At 46.4% G+C, this 17,495-nt stretch overlaps 1 protein-coding gene across 1 annotated transcript; it reads right to left on the bottom strand.

Moving 5' to 3' along the window:
* Positions 1 to 1,220: 1,220 nt before the first annotated feature.
* Positions 1,221 to 16,373, bottom strand: LOC130107757 (chymotrypsin-like elastase family member 2A). The gene is made up of 8 exons (XM_056274494.1): positions 16,311 to 16,373; positions 14,362 to 14,450; positions 14,151 to 14,248; positions 12,645 to 12,770; positions 11,866 to 12,002; positions 2,281 to 2,426; positions 1,790 to 1,942; positions 1,221 to 1,298 (listed from the first exon to the last, which is right to left on the bottom strand). The coding sequence occupies exons 1-8, from the start codon at positions 16,345 to 16,347 to the stop codon at positions 1,281 to 1,283; spliced, it is 804 nt and encodes a 267-aa protein (XP_056130469.1). The 5' UTR covers positions 16,348 to 16,373; the 3' UTR covers positions 1,221 to 1,280.
* Positions 16,374 to 17,495: the final 1,122 nt, after the last annotated feature.

Raw genomic sequence — 17,495 nt, 5'->3', positions numbered from 1 at the left:
AATGTGAATATTCGTCCTGATTTATGTCTGTGTGCTTTATTTGACCTAATTTCTTAGACTGGGCGGGAATGATTGAAACGTCTTTTTACCGTAAGTGTTGCGGTATAGGGGCATTAGCGGGGATACAGGGATTCCTGACTTAAAAAAAATGTTGCTGTAAGTAGTAAGACAGATTACTGGTTTGAGGCTTTGAACTCCCTGGATCCTATGCGACAATAGTGTTCCTACCTTTAGATAGCATCCAACCCTAGTGCCCCAATGTAATTTTCGGGACACAGTATTTTGTATTCCTAATGCGCAGGGGTGTAGCACAAAATTCTGGGCCCTATACATAAGCAGTCTCTGTGGGCCCCTTTCCTCTTTTGTCTCTCATGCATCACTTTTTTTTTGTTCTAGCATACTAGATATTATTTGCAATCACAGTACATTAATCTATTTTAACCTAACTTAACCTAACCTTAACCTAACTTATCTATCTTGCAGTGATTGAAAAATGTATAGTATCACTTCAAACTTTGATGCATCTTTGGGTACTGATGCTGACACCCATGATGTTTATTCCACAGTAAACGCCCACTGACGGGACTTTTTGTCTGCAAAGTCATTGATTTGAGCTTTAAAGTCCAATTGTTTTGCTAATCGGCTTTCAATTGAGAGTAGTGCCGTAGCTCACCTTTCTTTTGGAAGATAGTACTCAACAGTTGTTTTCCCTCATTTTGCCTTCTCTCCCTTTCCTTTTTTTTCTTTTCTGGAACCCAGATTTTGCTTTCTTTGGGAAAGGCATGACTCTGTGTTTGTGCTTGTATCAGCAGTCACTCGCGACAGGATTAGATGACCTGCATTGAGAGATGCTCGTGAGGGGCAGATTAAACCATTTTGCACCTTTTGTAAGGGGTGAGAGGGGCCTCAGAGAGCCTCCACTATTTTCTTTAAGTCCCTCAACCGATGTATTGAGCCAATTTTAACTGAAGTTATGGCACTAATTAGTTAGAAAGAAACATTTTGCAAACCAAAACAAACTTTTAATTCTAGGCTTCTCGAGCCCCCCCCCCCCCTCACCACCACCACCCTTTTCTGGGCCCTGGTATGTCCTTCCCCTTTCTCCCCTCACTACGATGCCGCTGCTGATGCATGCACAATTACAGCATCTGTTGATGTCTTAACTATCATTCAGAGAACATCTCATTTTTTAAAAGAAAGAGAACCAAATGAGATCACAGTGTTTGCACTACATTCTTTATTTGATGATTAAGTGTAACAACCAACAATCAATCCACTTCTTAGTTTGCGATCATCACCTAGAAAAAGGAGAGATTAAAGAGTTGTTTTAGAGCTTTGTTACATAGGGAAAATATGAATGTGTGCTTCTACTACTCCTATATCAACACTTTTGCCAAAATGTTGATATAGGATGCTGTGGGAGGAGAATTGGTTCTCTAGCTACCCCGAGTTACCCTTATTACGTCAGTGCATCCACACCCACACAAAGACACACCAGAGACAGGGAGAAGACAAGTCCGCCGATACATGGCTGTTCTCTCCCCAAGCTAAAGACTCGGGTGTGCAGATGTCCTTTCTTTAACTGGCTATTTTATTCTCTGTTGTTTTAATCTTTGTGATTTTAATAAATAGGCTGTTGAATCCTCACCCGCCATTGTCATCCGTGTCTCTGTGTTGGAGAACCCCAGATGTGGCACAGATTTGCCTCAGAAATATTAACTGTTTTTGATAATACCATCCTTTAAATGGCCCTATATCATGTATTAACTTTTTTATACATTCCACTCACCTGATTGATCCAGGACACGTAAGCGCTGACGCGAGTGAAGACAGAGGGCTTCTTGGGGTAGTTGCAGCCCATGCTGGAGCCAAAGCTTACCACACCGTGGACATCCCAGGAACCATCAGGGTTCTGGCAGTTCAGAGGACCACCAGAGTCTCCCTAAGGGGTGAAAGAGGCCAGCATGTTGTTGGGCTGAAATTAAAGTTGACCTAGGATTCCAGCAACTTTGAAAAAGAAATTAACTATGCAACTATCCAGCTATCAATCCCCATAGAAAAATACAGAAAATAGAGTTCACTCACTGCTCCCATCAGCTGTTTATAAACACATTACAATTGATTCTAACAAGGAACTTACAATTATACCTGTTTCTGATGAGAATCCTTGATCTTCTTTCTTGCACCTTTCCATTCTAGTTGGATGTGCATGCTCTATTACCTTAGCTCTTCCAGACTGTTAGCTAAAATTGGGAATAAAAAGACAATAATCTGACTCACGTTGCAGCTGGCCAGCAGACCGTCTCCTCCAGCACAGACCATTTTGTCTGTGACCAGGCTGCCCCACCAGTCTGGCCTGCTGCAGAAGGGGTAGCTGACCACGGGCAGGAGAGCCTGCTGCAGGGTGTCAGCAAGGGGACCACCAGCTGTGGAAAAGAACAGGGCACTCAGACAAACATATAATAGTATTCGGATCAATTATTAATAACGTTAAGATTAATTGATAAACTTTGAGCCCGATCAGGCTGTGGTGGTTCCTCTGTGGTTTTAAAATGCTTCGAAATTACATTGAATAAATATGTAATTCAAGGACTTTTCTCTTTAGGAACTGGACTTACTGTGTTATTGTTGACCTCTAGATCTGGAGACTTTCTAGCCTATATATGAACAGGTAAACTGTCCAAATCCATTTTATCAGATAACCAATGTAACGGGGGCAGTCCTATGCTGTTCTATGCTGGTCAGCCTGCAGCACGCCCGTCACTCTCATCATTTGCTCTGCGTTGTGTTCTATTTTCGGTGGGGCCCCAGGTGTTGTGGGGGGCCCTCAGTCTCTCATCATCATCATGATCAAGGAAGGAGGGGGGACACACAGGACTCTATTTGGCCCACCTTGCCATTTATTTTGGTTTCAAACCCTTCGACAAACGTCCAGTCCTCCAGCGGGAGCGGTGTTTCTTACGGACGTGGGGGTCGAAGTTCAACCACTGCCTGGACTTCACTCGTGTGCGTTGGAAGGAGAAACCGTCCACGGGACTCCGATGTAAGAAAGGATAAACAAGTATTTTATCCCACAGCTTGCAGTATCTTCTTACAGGGATACTCAAGGTTACGTTCTCCTCAACCAGCAAAACTGTCCTACCGTAAGAAACACGCGTGGCTCGGCTCGATCGCTGCTTGAGACTCCTCCCACAAAACAAAAAATGGCCTCTCCCGCGTTCCCTCTTCCGTGTACCCACAAGACCTCTCTCTTAAAGCGACAGTACACGTATATGACGGTTGTTGTAAAACATACATAAAAGTAAATAATGACATAAAATAAAATGTAGTAAACACAAATAACAGCACACAGACAGGATTTGGTGATATTTCATACTCAAACAAAATAAAATAAAAACAATTTTAACCTGGTTACATTCACCCCTCCTGAAATTCACCAACATCCTGACAGCAGGATAAAAAGAGAAAGAGGAAAGGAAAAGCCCATCACTGACTACTGGCACAAGTGAAAAGAAGGACCTAGTCCTCCAGTCAACTTAGGAGCTACCTCGGTTACGAGGTTCAGAAAATAATGAGGTTGATCAAGTCTCAGTATTCCCCTAGATCAATGTGACGCCTGATACGCCACACCATGCACTTGGCCCAAAACAACCCTGTCTGATAGACACCTAATAACTCACATTAAACTAGTTTGAATGACTCCAACCTCCATCAAAGTTCAAACCCTCACACTCCGTAGAAATGGCATCTGAGCCATAGATTCTATTAACCTGTTCACTGACCTCACCACCCTCCCTGTGCGTGTCCTAACCCGACCATCGCTCTCTACTTGTGTGCGTGAGACAGTGCGAGCTGCAACATCTGTATCGAGTGAGTGTGGTGCTTCAGTGTGCGAATCAGTGTGAGATATAACACCAACATCGAGTGAGTGTGATGCCTCTATGTGTGGTGCATGTGTGTTGTGTGGTGCGTGTGTGTTGGGTGGAGTCTGAGCAGTGGCCCCCACAGGACTGACTACCAGACTAGACGGAATGAACTCTTCCGCTTCTGCCCACTCAGGTCTAGGCGAGTCTCCAAGTGATGAGACTGCTAGCCCCACTGCATCCCCTGAGACCGTCAGGCCATCTGCACTGTCCTCCTCATCGGACTCTGCGCAGTCAAGCAACTGACTGGTTGTACTGGACTCCTCACCCTGATCTAACTCAGGAAGGGGCAAGAAGTTGACCTCCAACAAACGGTTCCTGTGCACCACCCTGGTGTGCCCCTCTGCATCCTGAATCTTGTAGATGTGGATATTGGGGTTGACACCGACAACCGTGTACACTCCGTTCTCCCATTTGTCAGCCAACTTTCTCTTCCCTCGCTCACTCTGGTTCGCAACCAAAACACGATCCCCGACAGACAGGACAGTGCCCTTGGTGTGTCTGTTGTACTGTCGCGCCTGATGCTGCTGCTCAGCCATGGAGTGCTTCTGAGCGATCTCCATTGCACTCCTTAGACAGGAAAGCAGAGACTGAGCATAAGAGTCATAGTCAACAACGTGAGGATCATGCAAAACCTGCCTGAACATAACATCCACCGGCAGTCTTGGGACACGCCCATACATCAGGAAGAAAGGCGCATAACCCGTGGTCTCGTGAACAGTGGCATTGTACGCGAGCGTGAGAGAATGGATCTGCTGAGGCCACTGTTGCTTCTGCTGAAGCGGAAGGGAACGGAGCATATTCCCCATCGTGCGATTAAAACGCTCTGTCCCGCCATTACCCATAGGATGGTAGGCCGTCGTGTGGGACTTCGCTACACCCGCGAACTTGAGAAGCTCTGCAATCAGGTTGCTCTCAAAGTTTGTGCCCTGGTCAGAATGTATTCTTTCCGGAAACCCGGAAACACAGAATACATGATCCCAGAGTTTCTTGGCGACCTGCTTCGCTGTCTGATTGGTGCAGGGGAACGCGTGAGCAAGCTTAGTGAAGTGGTCAGTAACCACTAAGACATCGACTGACCGCTGCTTACTGTCCTCAGCGGACCAGAAATCCATACACACAAGCTGCATCGGTGCGGAAGTTTTAATGCTCTCCAGGGGCGCGCAAGCAGCTGGCTCTGGGGTCTTCCCAAACACACATCTCCGACAGCATCTGACATATGCTCTGATATCCCTCTCCATGTCAGGCCAATAAAAACGCTGCCTTGCAAGAGAGAGAGTACGGTCCTGGCCCTGATGACCAGCGTGATCGTGGATGCCAGACAGTGCCTTGTCTTTCAGACTCAGAGGTAAAACATACTGAGACCTCCTCTGCTTGGACACTGGGTCCTTTGTCACCCTGTACAAGACACCATCATTGACTTCCAACTTCTCCCACTGTTTCAACAGCCTGAGGACCTTCTGGTCAGCACCATGCCTCTCACGTCTCGATGGCCGCTTCCGAACAGCGACAAAGGGCAACACCTTGGAGATGCAGGGGTCCTGCTCCTGACTCAACCTGAGCTCCTCGGTGGATAACATTGGCAGTGTATCCTGACCACCCGACAGATGCTGAACGTGCTGGACCAAACTGAGTGCTGTGAATACTGATGCATCAGGCCAGTCACATTTGGCTTGACAAAAAGCCCTGACCTCAGCTGCATCACAAGAAAACCCAGATCGCGCACTACTCACTGTTTGGGACTGGCAACTGAGTCGGAAAACATCCTGCACAGAGTCCCCCTCAACCCCGTCGGCTTCCTGAACAAGGGCCGGGTAGGGCTCCCTAAGTAGCCTCTGACTGACGGGCTTGGAAAAAGGGTCGCGACTCAAGGCATCCGCCACCACGTTTTTCTTCCCTGGCAGGTGTTTGAGATCGAAAGCGTAAGACGCCAGCTTAGACACCCAGCGAATCTCACACGCGTCAAGCTTCGGCTTCGTTAGGAGATAAGTCAGCGGATTATTATCTGTCCAAACGGTGAAGCTTTGACCCTTCAGCCAGTGGCTGAACTTTTCACAAACACTCCACTTCAGCGCCATGAACTCCAGTCTATGAGCTGGATACTTCCGCTGTGAGGCACTGAGGGACTTGCTTGCAAAACCAACAGGTCTGGCCTTGGACTCTCCTCGGGGCACTTGAGACAGCACCGCGCCGAGTCCGTCCAAAGACGCATCGACCGACAAAATGAAAGGCACCTCAAAGTCTGGATGGGCAAGCACCACACACTCCAGTAACATCGTCTTCAACAGATCAAATGCTTCCCCACATTCCACCGTCCAGTCTGCGGAGGTAAGCTTACGGAAGCTGCCATGGGGCTTCTTATCCTTAGCCGACCTCCCCCTCCTCTTTTGTCCAGCTGTAAGGGCGAACAGGGGCTTAGCCACGGAGGAGCAGTTCGGGAGGAAATGCTGGTAGTAAAATACCATACCAAGGAAAGATTTGATCCTACGAACAGAAGGCGTGCACCCATCACCTTCCATGAGATCCTGCACTGTCATGTTGGAGATGACCTCTACTTTGGAGGGATCGACAGACACACCTCCGCCATCAACCACGTGGCCCAAAAACCGCACCCGCTTCTGCAGCAGATGACACTTTTTCGGAGCCAGTTTCAAGTTGTTCTCCCTCAACCTCTGAAACACAGTGCGGAGCCTCGACAGAGCCTCAACCTCTGACGGCGCGAAGACAAGAAGATCATCAAGATAGCACAAAAGCTTCGTGAAGTTCAGATCCCCAAAGATCCCAATCATCATTCTCATGAAGGCTGCAGGGCTATTACAAAGGCCCTGTGGCATGCGATTGTATTCATGCAACCCAAGGGGAGTCGTGAAAGCAGTGTACTTCTTGTCATCTTCATGCATTGGGATGTTGAAGAAGCCAGAGGTGAGGTCCATCGTACTAAAGAGGCAGTTACCACCCAGCGCGGCAAGACAGTCCGACTGGTGTGGCAAGGGATGAGCGTCTTTCAAGGTCCGAGCATTCAGCCATCTGAAATCAGTGCAGATCCGAAGCCCGCCATCCTTCTTCCATACCATAACCAGCGGTGAAGCGTATGCGCTCGAGGACTTCCGGATAATCCCTTTCTCCTCCATATCAGTGAGAACCTGTCTCAACTTCTGATAGTGGGCTGGGGGGAACCCTCCTGTAGGGCAAGCGAAAGGGGCGCTCATCCACCAGATGGATGCGATGTGTGTATCCTGTGACCTCGCCACAGTCCAGAGAGTCCCTGGAGAAGATGTCATGGTACTCGGTGAGCAGCTGAGTGAGCTGGGACTTGCATGCCTCACTAACCTGACAGGAGCTGAGGTCAATGTCACTGAGTCCGAGCTCTGACAAACTCCTAGCCGGCTGGACAGGGGGACAGGCACTATCTGTGGCGTTGGACTCATGCCTCCCTGCAACTGATTGCAGTCCCTGGAAAACATTAAAGTCCTCAATCGCCAAGCATGGAAACACATCAGCCAGCTTGCAGTTCCTTTTCAATGTGATGGCTTTGTCAGATGGATTGACAACAGTCATGGGTACCCACCTATCACCCCAGAGCGGTGTGACAAGTCGACCTACGAGGACACTGCGTGGCATGGCCTTGGAGTCTGTCGGCTCCACAACAACAGTGCTTCCAGCTGACATAGGCACCTTAGCAGGAAGTCTGCCCCAGACTAAGTGCTCGTGCCTCGGTAAGAGTGTCACGGCCTGGGTGAGCTTAACAGTACCTATCTTCTCAGGAACTGCACCACCCCTCCAGCGCTCTACATTCGTGAACATGGACAAGAACTGTTCAACGTCAGGACTAGACGGATGTTCCTGTCTGGACGCGATGTCCCAGTACTCAGTACCACTCTTGAGTACATGGGCCACATGTTTAATGACGTTTGTGCCGACTATCAGATCATCATGCTGACCGGGCACGACCAGAGTGGGTATGACAAAGGAAACACCATAAAGCTGCATGTTGAGGTCATAAAAACCATCAGGCCTAGTCTCCAGACCACCGCAGCCAATCAAGACAATGTTCTCTTCAGGCTGCTGCTTCTCAGGTAAAACACCCCCAGAGCGGAGCTTCTCTACTGCATTTTCACTGATACTGCATGACATAGAGCCAGTATCCAACATGCCATTAAGCTGCACACTCTGGTTGACAAGAACAGGAGCATAGAACAAGTCACTGAAAGCCTGAATCCTCTGTGTCGCCTGAATGACCATACGCGAACCCTGAGGTGCTTTGGCACACTTGTCTTCATACAAGTGAGCCAGGTCGGAGACATCAGTGAGGGATACATCTACATTACCCACACCATCCCTCTCTAGGTGTGGGTTTAGTAGTTTAACGGACGAGACTGACGACCACCTCTTCCACCAGGCTGAGAACGGAGCTGGTTGGGCGGCTGAGGGTGAGGACAGTCCCTCTTCCAATGACCAGGAGACAAACAGTTTATACATCGGTTCTCCCGGCTGCAGTGGGAAAATGTGGAGTGATCCGGAGACTTACAAACCCTGCACAACCTCTGTGGTGCGTCTGGCACCCGCCCTGCGGCGTTAGCTGACGGTTGAGTCAGCGTCGGTGTCCGGACTGCAGCGCTAACTGGAACCTGAGTCTGCATTGTGACCAAACGGTCTAGCAAGCTCACCAAACTCCTCATATAGTCATCACCGCCAGAGACAGGTGCGGGAGACGGTGCGGGAGACGGTGTAGGAGACCTTGCACAAAATGGTATAGGAGATGACGCATGAGCCGGAACGGGAGATGGCACCACCGGCACGGTCGTGTTCAAGTCGGGAGCCATGTCGACTACAGGGACATGAACCTGTGAATGGAACCTACGCTCTACCGCGCCTGCTTCACGTTGTCCACCTGCAGCAACACGGGACTTCCTCTCCAGCATGTGCTCATCAAGCCTCTCCTGGATCTCGCTAGCAGACCATTTCCCTGCGGACTTGAACTTAAAAACATTGGCAAGAGACTGATCTGGACAGTGTTTGATAAACATCATGCTTACCTCGTGGCTTGGCTCTTCAATACTACGGCCCTGCCACTTCAAGCATTCGTCAGCCACCTCCACTGTTTTATTAAGCCTAATCCAATACTCCATAGCGTCCTCACCTGGCTTGGGCAGCGTACTGTAAAAGTCCGCCAGAGGCATGCTCGAGTATGTGAGGTCACTAAAGTGTTGCTTCAGTACATCAAACATAATGTGGGGGTTCGCTATGTGGTCGACAGATGTGTTGCGCAGCTTTATCCTTACCACGTCCCCTGCTTTTCCCATAAGCTTAGCTAGAATCTCATGTGACTGCTCACTAACTGGAATGGCTCGCTTCCTCAAATACAAAGTCATAAGGCTCTCCCACTCATGAACTGTAAACTTATCAGAGCTGTCGCCCCTGAAAATAGGAGGCTCCCTAGCGTCTGTCTGCATTACTACTCTAACACTAGGAGCTGTCTCCAAACGCTGTTCAGCAGACCTAGCACTGTCTGTGTGTGTGTTTCTAAGCATTTGTGTTTCCTGCAGCTTAGCAGTGATTGACTCTCCTATCTTCTCTGCTAACCGAGTAATGAGCATGGCTAACTCACCCACTGGCTGCTCGCTGTTACCTAGCACAGCCCCTTCGCTGATACCTGGCCTGGCCCGTTCTACGTAGCGTGTGGAGGTGAACTGAGGAGTGCCAAATGTGGTCAGGTCTCTAGGTCCTGGTGCTCTGGTGTCTGGTTCCCCGCCCTCTAAGAGCTGCCCGAAACTCCTACCTACACCTAGCCGTAAACCCTCACCCACATCTAACTGGTACCCCCTCTCCATAGCACACTGGCGATCCAAAAGATCCTGATCGGCAATGTTACCCCCACCTACGTACGAACCACCCTCTGCCATGTTCCTACCTCTAACACTCAGATAAAATAAAAAATAAAATAAAAAAGTGAAAAGCTCAATTCATTTAAATAATTGAATCTAGAAATCACTAAGAGATTGAAACAATCACACACAATCAACAAATTCACCAATAGATTAATCACATATGCACATATCCAGTAGTGTAGATCAATAGATTATTCACACGAGTCCTTCAATCACATCAACATTAACCTTTTTTCCTTTTTTTTCGTGTGTTTTTCTTCCTTCAGTATATACAAATGTCCTGTTCACAAGCCCAGTCCATGGTAACCACAGCTATGACTGTCCAGTGTCCACACAGCTCAACTCCAGTCCACTGTAACATGAGCGTACAGTCTATAGAAATACCTGAGGACGTCTGGGGCTTGATGACGACAGCAGCCTCCCGCGGCGAGCAACTGATGTCACTCTCAGGATCCAGGAGGGTCACGGCACCAATGTAACGGGGGCAGTCCTATGCTGTTCTATGCTGGTCAGCCTGCAGCACGCCCGTCACTCTCATCATTAGCTCTGCGTTGTGTTCTATTTTCGGTGGGGCCCCAGGTGTTGTGGGGGGCCCTCAGTCTCTCATCATCATCATGATCAAGGAAGGAGGGGGGACACACAGGACTCTATTTGGCCCACCTTGCCATTTATTTTGGTTTCAAACCCTTCGACAAACGTCCAGTCCTCCAGCGGGAGCGGTGTTTCTTACGGACGTGGGGGTCGAAGTTCAACCACTGCCTGGACTTCACTCGTGTGCGTTGGAAGGAGAAACCGTCCACGGGACTCCGATGTAAGAAAGGATAAACAAGTATTTTATCCCACAGCTTGCAGTATCTTCTTACAGGGATACTCAAGGTTACGTTCTCCTCAACCAGCAAAACTGTCCTACCGTAAGAAACACGCGTGGCTCGGCTCGATCGCTGCTTGAGACTCCTCCCACAAAACAAAAAATGGCCTCTCCCGCGTTCCCTCTTCCGTGTACCCACAAGACCTCTCTCTTAAAGCGACAGTACACGTATATGACGGTTGTTGTAAAACATACATAAAAGTAAATAATGACATAAAATAAAATGTAGTAAACACAAATAACAGCACACAGACAGGATTTGGTGATATTTCATACTCAAACAAAATAAAATAAAAACATTAATTTTAACCTGGTTACACCAACAAGGCAATTAGGGAAGAAAATGGATAGAATTTTAGTGATATTCAGGTATAATAAATGCAAGATGCAGGCATCCGGGTAGCATGGCAGTCTATTCCATTGCCTATCAACACAGGGATCGCCAGTTCAAATCCCTGTGTTACCTCCGGTTTCTTTGGGCATCTGCAGGTGAGAACCCGGATGTGGGTATGTGTCATGGTCGCTGCACTAGTGCCTCCTCTGGTTGGTCAGGGCACCTGTTCATTGGGGAGGGGCAACTGGGGGGAATAGCGTGATCCTCCCACGCGCTACATCGCCCGTGGCAAAACTCCTCACTGTCGGGTGAAAAAAAGCGGCTGGTGACTCCACATGTACCGGAGGAGGCACGTGGTAGTCTGCAGTCCTCCCCGGATCGGAAGAGGGGGTGCAGCAGCGACCAGCACGGCTCGGAAGAGTGGGGTAAATGGCCAAGTACCATTGGGGAAAAAAGGGGGAATTTTTTTTTGTTGAATAAATGATAAATAAATAAATGCAAGATGCATAATGTCAAGGATTGATCCCTAGAAATATTGATTCCTACAGAAAGGCTCTGAGCCTCTCTGTTTGGAGTTTGCATGTCCTCGCAGTATTTATGTGGGTTTCTTCTGGTTGAACCAGCTTCCTCCTACAATTTCTTAATCTAAATTTCCTTCCAAACTCTCTAAGCCATGCTGCAAGACTCTAAATTGACCATAGGTGTAAATGTGAGTGACAATCTTTCAGTATGTCCTGCAATCTTGTATCCAAGGCCAGTTGGGATATGCTCCAACCTTACCTGCTACCCTGACGTGGATAAAGTGCGTATAGAAATTGAAAGAATGAATGATTTAAATCTAACAGAACTCACTCCAGAGACGTCCCCACCCGGTGACGTAGCAGGGAGCACCATTGGCCATGATGTCACCAAAGTCAGGAAGGCAAGCAGCCATGATTTCGTCAGTGAACATGACGGGAGTGGATAGCTTGATCAGGGCGATGTCATTACTAGAGCAGAAATTCAAATACACTTTGCAGTTTGCAGTAGCATGCCAATTACAAATTAAAAAAGGTGCTTATAATTACTGGGTTAAAGTTGCATTGAGCAATATTTTTGGTATCAACAGTAAATCAAATGACACCCTTTAATGTGAAGGGATTGCTTGTATTGCTTATTGCATTAAGAAGCAACATCGCAGTTTACATTTTTCCTTAAGGAGAGACAGGCTTTGCCTTCACTTTCAGCCCATTGTTGATATTATCCAGGCCAAAGATGGCACCCCCCCACCCCACCCCCCAATTTGTGATCAAGGCTCAGAAGTTGAGAATGTGGTCCAGAGTGAAGAGAGAGGAAGAGGAAAAGAAGGATTTTCAACTTCTCACTTACGAGCACAAATTTATAGACAGGTTGAGGTTTCATCTTCAGGGGACCGAATATAGTCAATAATAATAAGTGGAAAGTGAAGGCAAAGCCTGTCTCTGGATAAGGAAAACTGTCGACTGCCGTGTCGATTCTCAATGCAATCAGCAATACAGCAATCCTGTATATTGCCTAATCCAGCTTTGAAATACAATATACACTATACTACAAAGCAATGGTTAAAGCAACTCAGGCAATAATAAGGGAGCGATGTAAATGACGAAACCTACCGGATTCTGTAAGAGTCCCAGTTCTCATGAACAATAATCTGAGCAGGGTTAAAGGCCATGGCGCCAACCTCATTGTCGTCATACAGATTGTGTTTGCCCAGATAGACCTTGTAGGTGTTGTAACTGCTACAGGACCACCAGAAAAAACACACATACACACACGCACACGCACACGCACACACACACACACACACACACACACACACACACACACACACACACACACACACACACACACACACACACACAGGTCAGAGTTGCTTAGATGTGTTAAGTCAATACAACAGTTTATTTGAACATGCAGTTCTCAAACAATAATACTTATTAAGGCATAGCTCATTAAAACCTTCTCATCAAGTTCCAGAAACCAAGTTGGGTTTCATTTCCAGATTATATTTTCTTACGCAGGTTGTTTCAAAGAGTAATCTATTTCAACTTGAAGGACTTTTAAAGGTTTATCCACAGCCAGAGTGTCAGCAGGGGTTGATTTGGGGGTGGGGTGGGGTTGCTATGGGATGACATCCCACCTGTTGAACAAATTCACAATAAAAGGCCCTTTACAGAACTGCCAACCCCTTTCCATTGCTGTGTGAAACATCTTAATTAAGGAATTTTAATGTGTAGATCAATTAAGTTCTTTCCATATTAGAGATTTGCACACTACATGGGCTATGGACATGTAGTGCGTGAATATTGTAATGCAATTATTCTTAACACAGCTAAAAGTACAATGAGTTCAGAATTATTTTTTAAAAAAGTGTTGTGTTATAAACAAAAGGGAAATATAATCACAAAACTAAAGCATAAGACCAGGCACATGTTTTTTCTGAGCTGTCAAATGGGTCCTAAATACACTTGGTGTTAGGAAAGTCTTTATAGGTAGGCCTTTGGCAATAGTTTAAAAGGGGGGTTTTTTGGGTCTATTCTGTTGCCTATCAACACGGGGATCGCTGGTTCGAATCCCCGTGTTACCTCCGGCTTGGTTGTGTGTCCCTACAGACACAATTGGCTATGTCTGCGGGTGGGAAGCCAGATGTGGGTATGTGTCCTGGTCGCTGCACTAGCGCCTCCTCTGGTTGGTTGGGGCACCTGTTTGGGGGGAGGGGGAACTGGGGAGAATAGCATGATCCTCCCACGTGCTACGTCCCCCTGGTGAAACTCTTCACTGTCAGGTGAAAAGAAGCGGCTGGCAACTCCACATATATCGGAGGAGGCAAGTGGTAGTCTGCAGCCCTCCTCAGATCGGCCTCCGGGGAGGTTGGAGCAGCAACCGGGACGGCTCCGAAGAGTGGGGTAAATAGCCGGGTCCAATTGGGAGGAAAAAGTGGAAAAATACAAAATAAAACAAAAAAAAGAAAAAAAGAAAAGGTTTCCGTGTGTTTTTTGAATCCCCACCTGCCCACCCATCACCAGGATGGTGGTCCCCACTCCCTACCCCAACCCTCTGAAAATGTTTTTACAAACTGACCCCTGGGTGTCAGAGTGACTCGGTTCATTCAGTCGTACCTGATGCAATGAGCAGCAGTCATGACCCACTGGTCGGAGATCAGAGTGCCACCACAGGTATGGTAAAAGTTGCCGCCACTCTCGTACCGCAGAGAGACCTGAGGAAGACAGAGAGACACACCTCATGATGGGCTAACACATTGCATGTGACAGGTGGATGAGACTATTATGAAGAATGGTAGGATGGCACAGAGACGTGATAAATATGTACCTGCCAGGGCCAGCTGTGCACACGGGCTTCTTCTCCACCGACCACCCTGGTGACGATAGGGGGAAAGGTGGGGAGGCCACACCCATAGGCTGACAGACAACGGCACATAAATGTGGTCATTCACTCAAACATGTTTGTTGTTTTCAAACATAAAAGTTACCTAGCTCTCGAGGCGTATTAGATTTAATCCATTCATAAAACTTTACAACTCATATGTAACTACAGATTTGGATCCAAATCTACTACTACTACAACATTTGGCTGATCCTGTCAGGAGTCGCCACATCAGATCATCCATTTCCATCTCTTCCTGTCTTCTGCATATTCCTCTGTCACGCCAGCCACCTACATGTCCTCCCTCACCACAACCATAAACCTCCTCTTTGGCCTTCTTCTTTTCGTCTTCCCTGGCAGCTCCATATTCAGCATCCTTCTCCCAATATACCCAGCATCTCTCCTCCACACATGTCCAAACCATCTCAGTCTTGCCTCTCTTGCGTTTTCTCCAAACTGTCCAGCCTGAGCTGTCCCTCTAACATACTTGTTCCTAATCCTGTCCTTCTTCATCACTCCCAAAAGAAATCATAGCATCTTCAACTCTGCCACCTCCAGCTCCGCCTCCTGTCTTTTTACCAGTGCCACTGTCTCCAAACCATACAACATAGCTGGTCTCACAACTATCTTGTAAACCTTCCCTTAACTCTTGCTGTTACCCTTCTGTCACAAACCACTTTTGACTCTTCTCCACCCACTCTACCCTGCCTGCACTCTGTTCATCACCTCTCTTCTACAGTCCCTGTTACGTTGAACAGTTGACCCCAAGTAGTATTTAAACTCATCCACCTTCGTCACCTCTACTCACTCCTTGCATCCTAACCGTTCCACTGTTCTCCCTCTTGTTCATGCATAGGTATTCCATCTTGCTCCTACTGACTTTCACTCTTCTTCTCTCCAGTGTATACCTCCACCTCTCCAGGCTCTCCTCAACCTGCTCCCTACTCTCACTACACATCACAATGTCATCCACAAACACCATAGTCCATGGAGACTGCTGCCTGATCTTGTCTGTCAACCTGTCCATCACCATTGCAAACAAGAAATGGCTCAGAGCCGATCCTTGGTGTAATCCCGCCTCCACCTTGAACCCATCTGTCACTCCTACTGCACACCTTACCGCTGTCACACTAGCCACATATATATCCTTCAACACTCCTACACACTTCTCTGCCACTCCCGAATTCCTCATACAATACCACACCTCCTGGCATTTTAACATGAAATGACTAAAGACTTATCTTACAAAAAGATGTCTTTTTGTAAAAAAAATAAAAATTATTATTATTATTTTGGGTAATTTGGAGAGGAAAAAAAGTATAGTTTGACTCTTTAAATCAATTAACACATTAAAGGATTTGCCATAGCAATTTGCTACACACATTTATATTTGAAGCCTTCTTAAACTACAATTCAAAAAAATTGCATTGGAATTATTCAATGTATTTTTGTATATTTTTTGCTCTTTTAAGAAGAAGTTCTGTGTGGTTGACTACACAGCCTTATGTAACCTTACACATAATGCCAACAACAACAACAATAATAATAATGATAATAATAACACAACAACAACAACGACAACAACAATGACAACAACAACAACAATAATAATAATAATAAGAAAAAGAGCTCTGGTATTGTTATTGGTCTGTATCGCAGCCAATATTTGTTTCAGGAGGTATTGGTATTGGGTGGTATCAGTTTGTATCGGTATCCGTAGATATCTAAATTCAGGTATTGGTATCGGATCGGAACTGAAAAAATGTGTATTGGTCCATGTCTAGGTTGGTGTGGTAAATATGGAAGTAGCAGACCATTTCATGCGAGATAATCTGTTTAGCTTTGTTAGCGCTGTAAAAAGTCAATGACATGGGATAAATTTTGTTCATGCTTACCGCCAGCAACAAACAAAGCCAAGATCATAAACTTCATGGTGACTATCTTCACTGAATTCAGTGGGAAACTGCCCCATTTTATATAGTACAAGAAAAGGCCAGCTGATCTCCAGCTTCTTGCATAACCTTTGCCTCAGTGTGGCCTGGAAAACTTGGTAAAAATAAAAAGATATCAACCTTGCAGATAAGTATCCCCAAATATACCTTATCTCCTACACAGTTGTTTTTGGCTGTGAAACTCACAGATGTCACAGAATGGCCGGAGGTATTCGGGTCATCCAATTTAATTTAGTTAAAAAAAATGTTCTATCCCTACATATTTCATTTATTTACTTGTGGAGTAGTAGAAGTTGTTTTTCTATTGTGGCGCTTAAGTAGTCAGTCTATCGGCAATGCCATGAAGGTATCAAAGAAAAAAAAACAATTTTAGCTTACCTTTGCTGTGTGTTCAATGCAACGGATAGACCTTTACAACAAATGTGTCTCTCTCTGGGAAATTTCTAGAAAATACCAGAATCAGGATCTTCAAATCCAGCATTGAGGCTCATGAAGTGTTCTTAGAGATGTATTTTACTGAAAAAAGAAAGGCATCAAATGTAAAAATTTGGACACCTTCAAGTGACATGTTTCTAATTTGAAAAGCTGTTTACAAAGTGGCAGGCCATGTCAATCAATACATTCACATACAATTACACTTGTTCCTCTGATGAATTTATATTCAGCAGCTTTGGCAGGTAAACTCACTTTTGTTTCCAGGAGCCACTTTGACCTGTTACTAAGTTTAGTTCAAGTAGTTCAAGCACAATGTGATGTTTCAAACAAAACAAAATACTTTGCAATGATGCAAGCAATCACTCTTCAATAAGACAATATTCTTGCAAACCAATTTTTGTCTAGCAGAGTCAGCACTGTGTTTACTGATATGGAAAACCAGCACCAAAATGTAAAGGCACTGCTGCTTTCCACGGTGTTTTAAAATAAAATGCATGTGCCACAATAATAACCATGATGGCACGGTGGCGCAATGGTTAGCGCTGTTCCCTCACAGAAAGAAGGGCCTGGGTTCAAACCCCAGGGTTGTTCAACCTTGGGGGTCATCCCAGGTCATCCGGTGTGTGGAGTTCACATGTTCTCCCCGTGTCTGTGTGGGTTTCCTCCAGGTGCTCTGGTTTCCTCCCACCATCA

Source organism: Lampris incognitus, chromosome 2, assembly GCF_029633865.1.
Source record: "Lampris incognitus isolate fLamInc1 chromosome 2, fLamInc1.hap2, whole genome shotgun sequence".
NCBI classification, from domain to species: Eukaryota; Metazoa; Chordata; class Actinopteri; order Lampriformes; family Lampridae; genus Lampris; species Lampris incognitus.
This window is presented reverse-complemented; position numbering and strand designations above follow the sequence as displayed.